This window comes from Amblyomma maculatum, chromosome 10 (genome assembly GCF_055883805.1).
Source record: "Amblyomma maculatum isolate TAMU_Amacu chromosome 10, ASM5588380v1, whole genome shotgun sequence".
Taxonomy (NCBI): domain Eukaryota; kingdom Metazoa; phylum Arthropoda; class Arachnida; order Ixodida; family Ixodidae; genus Amblyomma; species Amblyomma maculatum.
The window spans coordinates 167,321,524-167,338,392 of NC_139353.1; the positions used below are offsets into that span (position 1 = coordinate 167,321,524).

Consider the following 16,869-nt stretch of genomic DNA (forward strand, 5'->3'; position numbering starts at 1 on the left):
CCGGCGAAAGAAGACGACGAAGACGCCTTTTTGGGACCGGTAAACGCCAACAACAAAAGAACAACAGCGATCAGACCCTGAGCTGAAAGCGCCTCCTCCTGGTGTGTCCAGGCGATATTTATTATCGTTCGCGTTAAGCAATGGCCTCCTAGTGAAGAACGTCACACCCGACAGGACCGCGCAGCTTCTTGCTGTGCCTAAAAACCTCCGGCAGGAAATTCTGCAGGCGTTTTCACGATGAGCCCACAGCAGGCCATCTCGGGTTTACGCGCACGTTGAGTCGAATTCAGTAGAAATACTACTAGCCGCGACTGCCTGCCGAAGTTGCCCACTACGCGAAGACATCTCGTGAGTGCCAACGACGCAAGACGCCGCCGATCAGACCAGCTGGACTACTAAACCCGATTCCGCCCCCAAACCAACCTGCCCTTTCAACAAATTGGAATGGATTTCCTCGGTCCCTTTTCATCTTCGTCTATGGGTAACAAGTGGATTATCGTGGCCACCTTACCCGTTACGCCAAAGCAAAAACCGTGGTAAAAGTCGCCAAATTTTTTCTCGAACAAATTTTCTTGCGACACGGCTCATCATAACAGGGGATTGGCGTTTACGGCAGAGTTGACGCATGCCATCCTGGAATACAGTCATACAAGACATCGACGAACAACTGCAATGGATTTACGGCGCGCATGAACAAAACAATCGCGGACATGATCGCCATGTACGTCGACGCTAACACAAGACCTGGGACGCCATCTTGCCGTACGTGATCCTCGCGTATAACACGGCAGTGCACGAGACGACCAGAGCGACCCCATTCAAGTTTGTGTACGGCAGGCAGTCCACGACGACGCTCGACGCAATGCTGCCGCACGTAACCAACGAGGACAACTTTGACGACACCGCCTACCTGCAGCGTGCAGAGAAATCCCGACGACTCGCACGGCTGCGTATTTAAGACCAATAGCGCACCGACACCCTACGATACAACTTACGACGACGCCACGCAGTGTATAATCCAGGAGACCAAGTGTGGGTTTGGACTCCAATTCGCCGCCGTGGACTAAGTGAAAAGCTACTGCGTCGATACTTTGGGCCGTGCAAAATCCTTCGTAGCGTCGGACAACTCAACTATGAAGCCGTTCCCGACAGTGCGACAGCATAACAACGGCGACGCGCGCGCCCATAAATTGTACATCTTTGTCTGAAGCCTTGTTACGCGCGTTAAAGAATCCTTGATGTCTAAACCTTGTAACGTTTCTATATAAGTTGCTTTGTTTATTTCGGAACATCAAGGCGATGCTTCTTGTTGTCCTAATTGGCAGCCGCCGGCATGCGGCCTTATCACTCTGATTCTGGATCGCTTATCAGTTCTGTATTCTTTGTTTGTTAATGCTCGATGTCACGAGAAGCACCTTTATCAGTTTTGTTGTCGCGCAAGATGCGCCGAGATCTAAGATTCCGATCACCGTGGTTCCGATCACTTGCGTATGTTTCTACAATGTTCCAAGTTGTGCTAGTAGCAGTTTGCGACGTTATCTAGATTGTTCTGAGTAGCCTTTAAATTGAGCGTTGACGAGTGCGACGGGCATTTCTATTTCGACGATCGACGAGCACGTTTGTTGCTATCGCCGCCGCTCGGAGTTGCTTAGTTCTTTTTCGGGCGCAAGTCAGCCCAATAAAGAGTTGATTTCAGTACCATCACGCCTGTGTCTTTTGGTGTGTACTGCCTTGTCACCACTACGTGACAATATATTGGCGTTAACAAAGCAGGCTGGAGGGTATACTATTTCAAACTTTGCGCTCAGTGCTAAATGCTGTGACAGCTTCTAGGAGAATGACACATAAATGCTAGGCTGCAGTGCCCAGAATGATTGCTGAATGATTACAAAATTTTATTGACAATAAAATGACAAAACTTCGCACATGCATGGTTGAACGATGTGTGAATTGATGTTATGTACCATTATAAAACGGGCAACACTGAAAAGGGATGCTGAACAGCTTGAAGACGGCAAGCAACTACCCAATAAGCATCCAAAATAATTTACGCTATAAACATGCTAGAACGAGAGAAAGATTGCTATGAAAAAGCACTGAAGAAGGGTTGAGGAGGAACCTCAGTTAGCAACCCGAGCTAACGCTTCGGCATGTGGGCGTGTCTTCGCAAATCCACTGGTCGAAACGTTGGCTCGGCTTGCTAACTGAAGTTCCTTTCAACCCTTGATCAGTGCATTTTGCTAGGATCGGGTGCCTAGCCGCGATTCGCGCTGCTCCTGTAGCGGCCGGCGACTGGTGGTGAAACGTTCATTGACTCTTGAGCCTTATTGACTGTTTTGATGGGTCGGCTCGATATCGTGTAGGCTGGCCGGGAGCTTGTGGCTATCAGGGACTCTTAGAGCACAGCTCACCAGCTTCTTTTGTGCAGCTGGGTCCGAGCTCGACACCGCGATCTCCCATCGCTCTATGTTTGCTAGTTGCCAACTGCGGGGTAGCTGGAGCTCAGATCACATGCAGAAGATGTGATGGAAGTCTGCATTGGGTGCCCCGCAGAGGGTGCATACAGGGGAGAAAAGGCCGGGGTGGATATGGGCAAGGTGTGCTGGAGGTAGGAAGGTACGGGCCTGTAGCTGGCGCCAGGTCACCTGCTCGAGTTTAGATAGTGATCGGTGTGGGGGCGGATACTGGAGTCTTTGCTCCCTGTATTGTAGATTAATTTCGTTATCGGTAACCAGGCATTCGCGTGCGCTGCCTGGGTCTGTAGCTGGCCCTGCTCGGTTGACGTGCGCTCGAGCTGTGTTTGTGGGCAGCTTCATTCCCAGGGTTTTCCGCATGAGCAGGTACCCATAGGAGTTCAACTGATCTGGTCAGGGGTTGAATAGAATTGAGAATCGCGGATTGCTGTTTTTGAGTTACTAAAGAGTAGTGGGGCAGTGGTTGCGGAGATTGCCAATGCAATTGCAGCTTCTTCTGCCTCTAACGAGGACGCAGCTTTAATCGAACCAGAAACTATAGGGTGAAGTGTGTTGGAAACCACGCGCAAGGCATAGGCTTGATGAGTAGCATATTCTGCGGCGTCCACGTAGACTGGTATCAGCGGGGTATTGTTTGTGCAGCGCCGCGGCTCTGTCTTCTCGCCGAGCTAGGTGGCGGACCGGGTGGACGTTTATTGGGAGTGGATAGATTGTTAAAATAGATTGATTTTCTCTCGGGGTTGAGTGCACGGGTCTGAGGGAGCTTATAGGGTTGAGGCCTAAGGACTAGAGAATATGCCTCCCTGTTGTGGTGGATGATAGGAGTTCAACTTGTGCTGTGCGAGTGGGTTCGCTAAGCTCATCTAAGGTATTGTGAACCCCCATAAGGAGCAGACGGATATTCGACGTGTGTCTGGGTAGATTTAGGGCGTTTTATAGGCTTGCCTGATTAGTGAATTTACTTTTTCTTCCTCCACCGTGGAAAGAAACAAATATTGAAGAGAGTACACCACTCGACTCACCACAAAAGCTTGTATAAGACGGCGGAGGTCATGCTCCCGCATTCCCCGGTGACGGTTCGCAATTCGTCTAATGAGTCTCGTGGTCTGGTGGACTGTGTTTCTGAGCCTAGTAATAGTGGCAGTATTCTTGCCGTTGTTCTGAATAATGATGCCCAGTATACGCACCTTATCAACCTCTGGGACTTGTTGGTCATCAATGTTGACTCTAATATTAGGCGGTGAACCCATGTCTGTGCGGCACTTTGAAGGGTGCAAGAGCAACAGTTCTGATTTACTCGGTGAGCAGGTGAGGCCCACCGCCGCGGCATGCGCCGCGACGATGTCCGCCCCAGCCTGGAGGGTTTCCTCCATTTGACCGACATTACCCGTTGATGTCCAAAGAGTAATGTCATCCGCGTAGAATGAATGGGAGAGGTGAGCGATAACTGTCAGGGCTTTTGGCATAGCAATGAGCGTAATATTGAAAAGAAATAGAGAGAGGACCCTGAGGTGTACCTCTGCTACCTAGTTGTAAGGTTGGTGAAGATAGTGAACCGAATGTTAGTTCGGCAGTTCGGTTGCGAAGGAAGGCTGCTATATAGGAGTGTGTTCTTCCTTCCACTGAAATATTCGAGAGAGCGTATATAATGGCCGAATGGTGAACATTGTCAAACGCCTCGGTGAGATCCAAGGCCAAGATGGCCCTGGTGCGTTTAGCGTTCCTGGGGTGTAAAATCTCTTCCGAGATCTGTAACGTCTTCAGTGGAGAGATGGCTGCGGAAACCAATCATAGAGTGGGGGAATAGGTCGTGCTCTTGCATGTGTTCCTGCAAGCGGACCAGAACCACATGTTCAAGAAGTTTCCCTAAGCAGGATGTTAAAGAGATGGCTCGGAGATTTTTGAGATTCAAATGTTTTCCTTGTTTAGGAATGAAGGTGATTTTCGCACGTGTCCATTGCGGTGGGAGCATTCCATTTTGCCAGCACTCGTTGAAAAGGTCCGTACTGGCCTTTATTTGAGCATTTTGAGCATTTTGTTAGTGATTTTGTCTGCCCCAGGTGCTGATGTCGTTCTGAGCTTGTGCATGACTGCCCGTACTTTCCATGGCGAAATGTCTTCGTCCAATTTGGGGTTCGGGTTGCCGCGGTAGTCAGGTAGCGGTGTACGAGTAGTGGTAAATACGTATTGTTCTTTTAAGGTTTCGAGAAGGGCGTCATCTGGTACGGGGATTTTTTGGAGGACTCGGCTAACATTTTTCCGATGGTTGTTCTTGGTGTGATCTGGATCTAACAGACAACGGAGAAATGTCCACGTATCTGGAGTCGCGCGGGTGACGACGAGCAGCGGACGCCCCTTTGCAAGCCTCGGTGCTGCTCTGCATGGCACCGGTGCATTGAGAATCCTGGGAATCGGGCGTGCCCGGACAATCCAGCCAGACAACTTGACGCCTCAGTGACCGCCGAGGCCGTAGAGGCGCGCCCTCCTCCCCCGCCTCGTGCCGCGACAGATTCGCTAATTGGTGCTTTTAGCCGCTGCCTACTGCGTCCGGATTGGACAGTTCTGATGCCAAAGGCTTTCTGGTCCATAAAACAAGGGGCTCGGCCGAGGGTCAAGAGAGACCATCGTGAGCCATCGTGAGACCAAGTGTGTTGTGCTCTTCGGCCGGACAGGACGTGACGTTTTCTCCCTGGCCGGCGCTGTGTGTATACAGTCGTGGTAGTCAGTAGTTCTCGGCCCCAGGGCTGGTCTTGTTCTTTCCTGAACATGCCTGTAATTCAGTGTATAAAGTCATTTTTTTTTGTTCACGTCGCCTCCTCACAAGATGTTTAAGCGGCACTGGCTCCTGACATCTATCTTTCATATACCATAAACATTTGTGATAAGAGCATCTTTACATAATTTTCAGCTACGTTTGTCCATGGCATTACATTTTCAAGTCATCTTCAACAAATAATTAAATTCGTCGTCGGTGCAAACTGGCCTTTCAACTGAAAAACACACAATATTGATACGGGGCAGAAGGCTAGCACAGGAAACCACAGCAGGTGATGAGCAAGTGTTCACAGCACAGCAGAGCAGAACACAGCAGGTGTTCAGGCAAGCTCAACGGTTTCTTCTGCTCCGTCGTCTCTCACTCTATTTTCTATCGTCGTCCTATTCGGTGGCATATACGTAACATTACCCGCCACGAAAAGCACAGTCCCGGTGCGCACTAGGATATACTACTGCAGGGGTAATACGGCTTCATTCTGGCGACATGAACAATCTCGGTGCGTGGCATAGAGGACTGTCGCGGCGGATGTACAGGGGCGACCTCGTATGTCACAGGAGTGACTGGCCGTAAAGCATGGTAGGGTCCTGCGTAGCGTGACAAGAGCTTCTCACACAGCCCAACTTTACGAGCGGGAGTCCAGAGCAAGACGAGAGAACCCGGAGAGTAGTGGACATTCCGGTGACGAGAATCATGGCGTCTTTTTTGAGCATTTTGGGGGGAGGCCAGTCGGCGGCGAGCAATAACACGGGCGGTGTCAGCTCGGGAGATGGCGTCACGAACGTAGCAACTGGCGTTAGCGGTGGGAGGCAGTACGCTGTCAAACGGAAGGGGAGGGTCGCGGCCGTATAGAAGATAAAACGGTGAGTAGCCCATTGTGTCGTGACGAGAGGAATTGTACGCGAACGTTACAAACGGCAATGTGATATCCCAGTCACGGTGATCATCCGAGACATACATTGACAGCATGTCCGTGAGCGTGCGGTTGAGGCGTTCGGTGAGGCCGTTCGTTTGTGGATGGTAAGAGGTGGTAAAATTATGCTTAATGGAGCAGTACCGAAGAATTTCGTCGACTACTCGAGCAAGAAAGCAACGGCCACGGTTAGTGAGCAGCTGGCGTGGAGCACCATGGAGCAGGATGACGTCATGGAGAAGAAACGCAGCCATGTCAGTTGCACAGCTGGTGGGTATCGCTCGGGTGACAGCGTAGCGTGTAGTATTATCTGTGGCCACTGCAATCCATTTATTTCCCGACGCAGAAAGTGGGAAAGGCCCGAGGAGGTCAAGGCAAACTCGGGAAAACGGGTCTACTGGGATGTCGATCGGCTGCAGGGATCCAGCAGGCATAACCGAGGGCTTCTTCCGTCGCTGACACCGGTCACAAGAAGCCACGTAACGACGAACAGAGCGATAGAGGCCTGGCCAAAAGAAGCGGCGGCGGACGCTATCGTACGTACGAGACACGCCAAGATGACCTGCTGTGGGTGCGTCATGCAGCTGTTGAAGAACGGTGGTACGCAGGTGTTCGGGGACTACGAGCAGAAGCTCGGCGCCATCTGGTCGCATATTCCGTCGGTATAAGGGGCCGTTGTTAAGCACAAACAGAGCAAGGGTAGCATCAAGATGATCAGTGCTGAGGCGACTGATTATGCTGCAAAGCTTGGGATCTAAGCGCTGTTCATGGCGAATGTTTGAAAGGTCAGAGATGGCCAACACATATGTCTCATCGTCACACTCGCTCGCAGGTGGGGGATCTACCGGGTTGCGGGACAGGCAATCGGCGTCAGCGTGCAGACGGCCAGACTTGTGGACGACAGAAAAAGTGTATTCCTGAAGTCGGAGGGCCCAACGGCCCAGGCGACCAGTAGGGTCCTTCAGCGTAGAAAGCCAACATAAGACGTGGTGGTTGGTGATGATGGAGAACGGGCGGCCAAACAAGTAAGGGCGAAATCTTGTAATGGCCCACACGAGGGCTAAACAGTCACGTTCTGTGATCGAATAATTCCGCTCAGCCGCTGAAAGGAGACGACTGGCATAAGCAATGACGCGAGTGCGTCCCATCTGCTGTTGAGCGAGTATGGCACCAATACCGTGACCACTGGCGTCGGTGCGTACCTCTGTTGGTGCCGAAGGATTGAAGTGTGCCAGGACGGGCGGGTTGGTGAGGGCTGCAATGAGCGTAGAAAATGCTTGGGATTGTTCTTGGTGCCAACAAAATGGAGCGTCGTTCTTCAAAAGATTGGTGAGTGGACGAGCCGTCTACGCAAAGTTGGGTACAAACCGCCGAAAATAGGAGCAAAGCCCCAGAAAACTACGCTCGTCACTGGTACAACGGTGTGTAGGAAATGCACTTACAGCACGTATTTTTTCTGGATCGGGTTGAACGCCACGGGCGTCGACCACGTAACCGAGCACCTTGAGTTCACGTCGGCCGAAGCTACATTTCTTCGAGTTCAGCTGAAGCCAGCTCTTCGGAAGACGCCAAGAATGGTATCAAGGCGATGGAGATGGCTCTCGAATGTAGAAGAAAATACAATGACGTCATCGAGATAGCACAAGCACGTCGTCCATTTCAAGCCGCGCAGGAGAGAATCCATCATGCGCTCGAATGTTGCGGGCGCATTACACAAGCCGAAAGGCATCACCTTGAATTGATACAGGCCATCTTGAGTGACGAAGGCGGTCTTCACTCGGTCTCGTTCGTCGACTGCGATTTGCCAATAACCGAAACGAAGATCAATGGAAGAGAAATAGCTGGCACCGTGCAAGCAGTCGAGGGCATCATCTATCCTGGAGAGCGGGTAAACGTCTTTCTTTGTAATTTTGTTGAGGTGTCGGTAGTCAACGCAGAATCTCCAGGTATTGTCCATCTTTTTAACAAGCACGACAGGCGACGCCCAGGGACTGCTCGAAGGCTCTATAATGTTTTTTTCTAACATCTTGTCCACTTCACCTTGTATGACGCGTCGTTCAGAAATGGCGACTCGATAGGGTCTTCTGTGAATTGGCCGGGCGTCTCCGGTATCAATACGATGTGTAACGAGGGACGTTTGTCCTAATGGGCGGTCACCAAAATCGAAAATATCACTGTACGAAGTCAGAAGACTCGTAAGTGCTGAAGCTCGGTCAGGGCGCAAGTTAGGTGCAACCATTCCTGATATGCGGGCCTCCGAAGGTGGGGACGATGCAGGTCGTGTCGACACTTTAGCAGTAGCGTCAGGTAAAAGAGCGGCAACTGTAACATCAGACAGTGGGATCAGTTTGGCAAGAGTAATGCCCTCAGGAAGAACGTGCACAAAAAGGCCGAAGTTCAAGACTGGAATATAAGCGTTGTCATTTCTACGTGCACGATGTTATGAGGGAGAGCGATCCTACGCTCCAGTGTCACGTCGGTTATGGGGCAAACAACGTAGTCGCCATCAGGAACGGAGGGGAAAGGCGACATTAGCACATACACTGCAGCTTCTGGTGGCAGACGAGTAAATGTAGAGGAGCGCAGACGGAGCGTTGAAGTATCAGAGGCCTGTTTGTCAGGACAGAGTGGCAGGTCCAGATGAAAAAAGTCCAGACGAACAGTCAATGAGCGCGGAATGTGCAGTTAAAAAGTCGAGTCCTAATATAACGTCGTGAGGGCAACTGGTGAGGACCTTAAATAGCACAGTGATATGGCGGTCGGCAATGGTAATTCTCGCAGTACACATACCAACCACAGTAGCTGTGTTGCCATCAGCAACACGAACGGTAGATGAGGGAGCGGGTGTGAGGAATTTGTTGAGGCGTTGACGGAGCGAGGCACTGAGGACGGAAATGTGGGCGTCAGTGTCAATGAGAGCAGAAACTGAGACTCCGTCCAGAAAAATGTCAATGAGGTTACGTCTGGGTGCAAGGGCCAGTTCCGAGTTGACAGTCCGGGTCGGTAATGCAGCGTCACTCCCGGGCGCTGCACTCGCTAGTTTTCCGAGTAGGTGCCGGTGTATGATGGGGAGGAGTTGCGAGGAGGCACCGGTGAACGGGATCGACGAGACCGCGGAGATGGAGATCGGCTGGAGTTACGGACCCTTGAGACGGCTTCGGTGTGAGGTTCATCTGGGTGAGAAGGGAAGCTTCAAGGTCCATCATATGCGGGGCGGAGTTGTTTAGGTTGGGCAGGGAAGCGTCGAGGTCCGTAGTAGTACCGACGGTCAGCGTTGTAATAAGGATGAGGGGTGGGGAAGGTACGAGTGCGGCAATATCGTGAAGTGTGGCCGGCTCGACAGCAAGTAAAACAAATTGGCCTGTCGTCTGAGGTGCGCCACTCTGCAGGATTGCGACTAACGTAGCGACGTGGGGGAGCTTGGCTAGTGGTTGCAGCCGCCCCTACAGGAACAGGATGCGATGGTGACGAGGGCGGTACGGGGTTGGAGGAAAGACCAACGTTGGCAAGATCCTGGCGGACAACAGCATGTATCATGGCCACGGTGTCGGGCAGTGGAGATGGGAGTGGTGCAGGAGCTAAGGCTTCTAGTTCTCGCCTGACGATCCGAGTCATGGTAGTGGACTGGGAAGGCTGTTGCAAAGGTGGCAGATCATCGCAGGATGATGTAGCTGCCGTGTTGGGAAGGCGCTCAAAGCGATGTACCAGGCGTCGTTGTTTAGCCTGCTCGAATCTTCGGCAAACTTGAAGCACCGACTCGACTGTAGAGAAATCCATGCAGAAGAGGATGTTGAACGCGTCATCTGCTGTGCCCTTGAGGATGTGCCCTACGTTTTCACTTTCCAGTATGGAGCTGTTCGCCTTGCGACACAACGCGAGCACGTCTTGTATGTAAGCAAGGTAGGACTCCGTAGTAGATTGGGTGCGAGAGGAAAGTTCGGTTTTAGCTGCGAGGGCCCGTCCAATGGGCTTACCGAACAAGTCGTGAAGCTTTTGCTTGCAAATTTCCCAGGTCACCAGCTCATGCTCGTGATTTTGGAACCACGTGCGAGCAGTGCCCGCCAAATAGAAAATCAGATTGGCCAGCATGATGGTCGCGTCCCAGTGATTGTTCCTGCTGCATCGCTCGTATTCGTCCAGCCAGTCGTCAACGTCTGGGTGGTCGTCGCCATTAAAGATATGAGGGTGGCGAATTTGTGTGAGTACAACTGGCTGAGGCGATGTTCCCGTGGTGGTAGGGGCTGCTTCAGAGGTCATCGTAGCTGTTTGTGGCGTCGTTGGGATCCCAGGTAGGTGGCGGCCGCTGCGCAAATCCAGCTTTTTGCAGCGTAAATGGGCTAGTCGGTGCGTACGGGGACCTTGATTGACCTCCACCAAGATGATACGGGGCAGAAGGCTAGCACAGGAAACCACAGCAGGTGATGAGCAAGTGTTCACAGCACAGCAGAGCAGAACACAGCAGGTGTTCAGGCAAGCTCAACGGTTTCTTCTGTTTCGTCGTCTCTCACTCTATTTTCTATCGTCGTCCTCTTCGGTGGCATATACGTAACAATATGAAAAGGTAAGATAAGGAGAAATGTTGGTAAAAAGTTCATTTTATAATAAACTTTTTTGAAACCCTGTACACAGACCCCTTGGTTGCTATAGGGGCTCTTCCAAACTAGCACATATTTTCATCCTTCGATATATCTCTCTCCAGAGCTATTATTTCATCAAAGAGAGATGCCTCTCTGGTGAGCCCCTTGTCATAATAGGATAATGGAAACTGAGCCGATTCATGAGCTCGCCTGCGGCATCGTGTACAAGGCTTGCGTAATCCGCTTGCCTTTCCCGTCAACAGAGGAGGATACCGTCAAATATCAACAGGCAATATATGACAACGCCAGAGAGACCTTCCAACAGTGTGCCACCAACGCACACTGCCTGCTGCGCAAAATGAAGCCGCTCACACCTAGTTGAACAACCTCGTTCTCGCCTCGGTCACTATAACACATTTCTAAATAAAGCGTTTTCTTTCTTTGTGAACAAACCAGACGAAACATATAAACATCACAGTTTCTGTCTTCCACAGACTAAACAATCAACATCAGCAAGTGAACATGAACGGAAGGGAGCAGCAGGAGCAGCATCAATATAATATCACGAACGGAGCCTGATGTGGCGGGAGTCAACTGGCTGTGAATCACAGGAATGACTGTCACCGTGGCTTGCACGAGGAGTCCGTGGTGAAGGGTCATGCGTCGGATCTCGTTTCCTGCACTGCAGTTGCGAGCTCTTGCATAGCAGCTGCAACTGCTAACCTCCCCCTGTGGGCAGATGTAGTAGTGTAGCCGTTGTGGACCTCTTGCATTTTTTAAACAAAAAGAACAGGAGATCTCATACCTCCCACTCGTTGCTCTTGTCATCGCTAGTAAGCACTGAAAGACAACACTGACCCTCTTCAGCAAGCTGACTTAGTCAATTTTTGTGCCAAGCGCTTTCACCCCGCTGACCACAGTAGGTTCGTAGCCTTCACTGCTAATAACGACATCCGCACAGGACCTCGAATTTAAGCGAGGCGTGAAAAGCAGCAAATAGGTGGGGAATCAGCTGTTTCTTTGCAATCCGCCATAAGGATGCTTTGGAGCCGTCAGCATGCCCTCATGGCAACATAGGTTACTGAGGCGTAGATTTAAGCGCGAAACTATGAACGCTTCTAGTTCTGCTTGATGTTATTGACTTTCAATATAGTTACTTGGAAAGATAAAAATTTGTTAATTTTACCTATTGCGTATTTATAGCGTGAATTCTAGGTTTAATCTTTTTTTTTTTTTTTTGAAAAGGAAAACGGTGCGCAAAACAGACGACAGGGAGGGAAGAAAGACGAACCCCACAAGCTAAAACAAAAGTTAAACCACAGAACATTTTTCATTATACATCACTGACCTCCCATGTAACATTACTTCGAAAATCCGCATGTATGCTGCCGATTTCCTATTGTATGACGTCATTAACACTTCAGACGATAACTGTCGCTTTGTGATTTTTTTTTTCATGGTTTGCGGTGTGGTGTAAAAGCTGGCAGATGAATAATAACTTTTCTAAAACAGTCGTAATGACGCTAACAGCCCCTCACCTTCGCTTTTTCTTTAGTGATTTAACGCTTCAAAGGATGTCAGAATATAAGTTATGAATTATTTTCACCGAGAAATTATCATGGTCTAAAACGATTATGTAATGAAGCCCTCAGAAAATTAGGATATCTGAGACGAACATTACCTCCGGCTGCAAAGGAAGCAAATCACTAATCCGCCCAGTCCTCTGTATGAAATCACTATAAAGCAAACAGATATAAATTAGATTGAAGCTATCCAAAAGAAATCGATTCGTTTTGTATACAAAAATTATTGCTGTGGCATTTCGCCCACTTCTATCCTTGGATCATTGCAACTATCAACACTCGCTACCCACAGGCATTTAGAATGAATGAAATTTAAGCATTTCATCTTTTACTTGGGTCATCGTCTCTGAAGCGACTGATACATCACGCGTACCAAACCAATGCTAACAAGAAGCCATCTCGCGCTTTACTTTGCTGGCACCATGACCTTTAAAGTCAGTTATTTTTCGCGTATATCATTGAACATTGGAATTCATTGCTGGCTCAGTTCGTTCTTACCAGTAAAGCTGTTCATGCGCTCTCTAATATAATTTCATTTTATGTGTGTTTAAGATGGGCTAATACGCTTTTTATTTTTATATTTTTGCTTTCGTTATGTACCACTTCAATAACCTCCTCATAGGGCTGCAGTATAAATAAAAATAAATAAATAAATAAATAAATAAATAAATAAATAAATAAATAAATAAATAAATAAATAAATAAATAAATAAATAAATAAATAAATAAATTTTCGGTCTCAGGCAATTGCTGTGACACTGCATGGCAGTACTTCAAAACCTAATCGAAAGAGGCTGAGTTTGCACGTCGTCTGTGCACGCAGTGCTGCTTGCTGAAATTCTATGTCGTCTTGTGGAAGCTCACTTCCCCAATGCATCTCGGACCTTGAAGTTTTCAGATGTTTATTAGAGTAAAATATTAAGCGCCGCTTTCGGGAGCAGCTCTACAGCACTGCGAGGAGAAGCGGTTCGTATCTCTCCTGGTTGGCGATGTTCTGCGTGATCCAGGGCACGTGCACGTCCAGCCGGGTGAAGACCTTCGCCGATGAGCTCGAGGAGCAGTCGGCGGAGTACGAGAGGAGGCCCACCTGCACGGTCCGGCCGTCCTGACCTCGGCTGAATACAGCGGCGGCTGAGTCGTCCTGTGACAACAGAGAAAAGCCAGCATTGCTGCTTCAAGCCCTATTCGTATTTAGAGGAGAGGGCCACATGTCGAGACTCTCTCCTGATAGCCGTTCGCGACAGGATCGTTGGCGAATCGATCGCTTTAATCCGTATTCAATAGCAGCACTCAAACGTTTTCGCCTGTGCCAAAAGTTATCCAGCAAGGGGTCTGTTTCAAACTCCCCTAGTGGAGTACATATACTGTCTTTGACAGGATAGCTAAGCGGGCGAGTTGGTGATACATTTTCAAAAAAAAAAAGATATAGTACGAACAAACGGGGTCGAAAGGAATAAAACACAGGAACAAACGCTTGTTCCTGTGTTTTATTCCTTTCGTCCCTGTTTGTTCGTACTGTTTTTTTTTTTTGAAAAAGTATCACCAACTCGCCCGCTTAGCTATCCTCTTTTCGTGCTTTCTTCCTTTCGTCCCCGTTTGTTCGCGCTGTTTTTTTTTTTTAGAAAAAAACTACTGTCTTCGCTAGAGGACTGCCAAAAACCGCTTGGATAACAGTAATTTCATTTGATGAACACTTGTACGATCAGTGTCTGCTAAGTAAGAACGGTGTTTTTCTTGTCTTTCATCAAGAGCTTTGCTTTGACCACACTGTCTGGAAGGCCTTCCTCACAAAACGGCCTCACCGAGTTTTGACGATCGCTCACTGCAATTCTCACGAGGGTACTCATTGCGGTGAAAAGTGTCGTCGGGGAAACTGGTGAATTTGAAAATTTTCGATATATGCAGCAATTTTTGAATTTTTGAATATTTGGATATTTGAAATGGAGTAGAATCACAAACATATTTGTTTCGTATTCGGAACTTCACACTCTTCATACACTACTTTTACTGATTTTAAATTGAATGTTCTCTACAACAATCGATCAACTGTCGGTAGTTTTTCAGTTCATCGTCCCCGCCATCAGTCATCCCACGTAAACTCCTCCTTCGGCAGTTGTAATTGGCCGAATGGAGACGTTTTTGAGAACATCTTTCCAAGCGGTCTCAGGGTAAAGAACCTCAATGGAATGTCCACGACCAGATTCCATTGGATTGGTACATCGAAATGATTAGGTTAGCAAAATATCGTCGTCGTAATCTCAACAGTTTTTACTACTCAGCTTATAATGCGCCGATTGAATAACAAAATAGTAGAAATATCTGAGAGTCACTATCTCTCCTGATCTCTCATGGCGCGCTCATATTGGTAACGTCACGTTGTAGCCAATCTTCTTTACAACTTTTCATCTAGTGTCACGCCTATTAAACATCATCTTGGTTGCGAATCTTTAGCTCACCGCAGAAAACATTTCAGATTGCAGATCATGTATCGCATTTATTTTGGAAAGCTCATTGATAAAGTCCGGTTCCAGCTTCAAACTCACTTTTTATCTAAAGGACTTGATCATCAGTGGAAGATTCGAGAAATAAAATGCCGGACAGATGTATATAAAACCTCGTTCCTTCCACTGACAATCAATGGGTGGAACCTACTGCCAGCTGGCATCACTGAGTGCTGCGCGGAAAATTTATTTCGGGCTTTTTTATCAGATGTGTGACGTGGCGCGCAGTTCTATTGCGTGTGTTTTCTTCATCACTTTGTCGTTGAGTGTTTTCATCACTTTATTCGTCGAGCAGTTGCCCCCTTTAGATGCATGTTTCTCATTCTGCATTATCACTTGTGTCGTGTTATTTTCTACATTTTTATTGTTCTACTGGTGTTTCTAGCAATGTTATTTCTCATATCTCCCCCACCCGCAATAATGCCTTCGGGCGCTGCAGGACTGTGTAATAAAATAAATAAATAAATAACTTCCAGCAGTCACTATGGAGACCGGTACAGTCCCTGGCTACTGGAGTGTAGGAAAAATTATCCCCGTGCACAAAAAAGGTCATTTCTCCTCATGTAACAGTTACCAACCCATATCACTCGCTAGCGTTTCCTCCAAATTAATGGAGAACGTAATTTACTCACGTTTGATGGACTTTTTTCACCCTTGTCAACATGGATTCCTGAAAAACCTATCCTGCTCTACACAGTTGGCTCTGTTTACTAACGATCAGTTTTAGCATGGATACTAACACACTGATAGATGCAGTTTCCTTAGATTTTGAAAACGTTTCAAGAAAGTTGCCCGCCAACGCCTCTTATTCAAATTTTCTCGTTTAAACCTGAACCCACTGGTATTTGATTGGCTCCGCAATTTCTTTACCAATCACAGACAGATTTTATTGGCTAACAATAACACATCTACCTTAGGCATGCCGCAACGTACCATCTCAGGACTTCTATTATTGTTAGTCTATATTATTGATCTTCCAAATAATCAATCTTGTACTGTTTATTTGTTAGCCGATGACTGCGCCATTTACCGGAGCATGCCTAACAGAAGACGCGCTTAGAATTTTCAATGCGACCTAAAACTTGTGGAAAAGCACTGCCTTTACTGGTTATCTTTAAACGCTGATAAAACAAATGTAATTTCATTTCATCGCCGTTAGTCTTACCGTACCCCGAACTACACTATTTGCGGTGCATCAATGTCCGTGCATCATCATCATCATCATCATAATCATCATCAGCCTGAATATACCCACTGCAGGGCAAAGGCCTCCCCCATATTTATCCAATTAACCTGGTTCTGTGCTAGCTGCGTCCACTTGACCCCTGCGAACCTCTTAACCTCATCCGCCCACCTAACTTTCTGCCGCCCCCTGATACGCTTTCCTTCCCTTGGAATCCAGTTTGTTACCCTAAGCGACCATCGGTTATTCTTTCTTCGCGCTATATGTCCTGTCCATACTCATTTCTTCTTGATTTCCACTAGAATGTCAGTGACTTGAGTTATTTATCTGCCCCACTCTGCACACTTCCTATCTCTTAACGTTACACTTACCATTTTTCATTCCATGGCCCTCTGCGTTGTCCTCAACTGAAGTAAAACCCCTTTCGCTAACCTTCATGTGTCAACCGCTAACAAAATAACTTTTCTAAAACATTGTGTTAAAACAGAGATAGAAACATGAACAGATAGAAGAACAAACATAATGTGTTTGATTTTGTATCTGTCCATGTTTGCAGCGCTGTTTTAAGATAATGTCCAACCAACTCTCCCAACAAGCGGGAGTTCCCTCCGAGCACCCAAGGAGAGCTCCGGTGGCTCGCCCCGCAAACCTCGACCCGACGCCCCAAGCGGGGTCCCAGTTCACGGAAAACCGTCTGCGTCTGGCCGCGCGCTGCAGCGGCTCTGAAGACGATCCCCCCGGAAGACTGACGGCACGCACCCGGCCTGGCGAGCCCCGCTTGCCCGGCTGCGACGGCCCCCTCCGCCAGCGAGCTCCCGTGAATATGCACGTACCAGTCGAAGGTGAGACCCTCGATAGAGGAGAT

General features: G+C 48.5%; 1 protein-coding gene across 1 annotated transcript in view; it reads right to left on the minus strand.

Annotated features, from left to right (window-relative positions):
• Positions 1 to 13,236: 13,236 nt before the first annotated feature.
• LOC146177873 (trypsin-2-like) overlaps positions 13,237 to 16,869 on the minus strand; it is a 197,047-nt gene continuing 193,414 nt past the window's right edge. Inside the window, exon 7 of the mRNA XM_084581654.1 lies at positions 13,237 to 13,461. Within this exon, the coding sequence (XP_084437780.1) occupies positions 13,264 to 13,461 (198 nt within the window). The 3' untranslated portion in view covers positions 13,237 to 13,263. The remainder of the gene's footprint in view (positions 13,462 to 16,869) is intronic.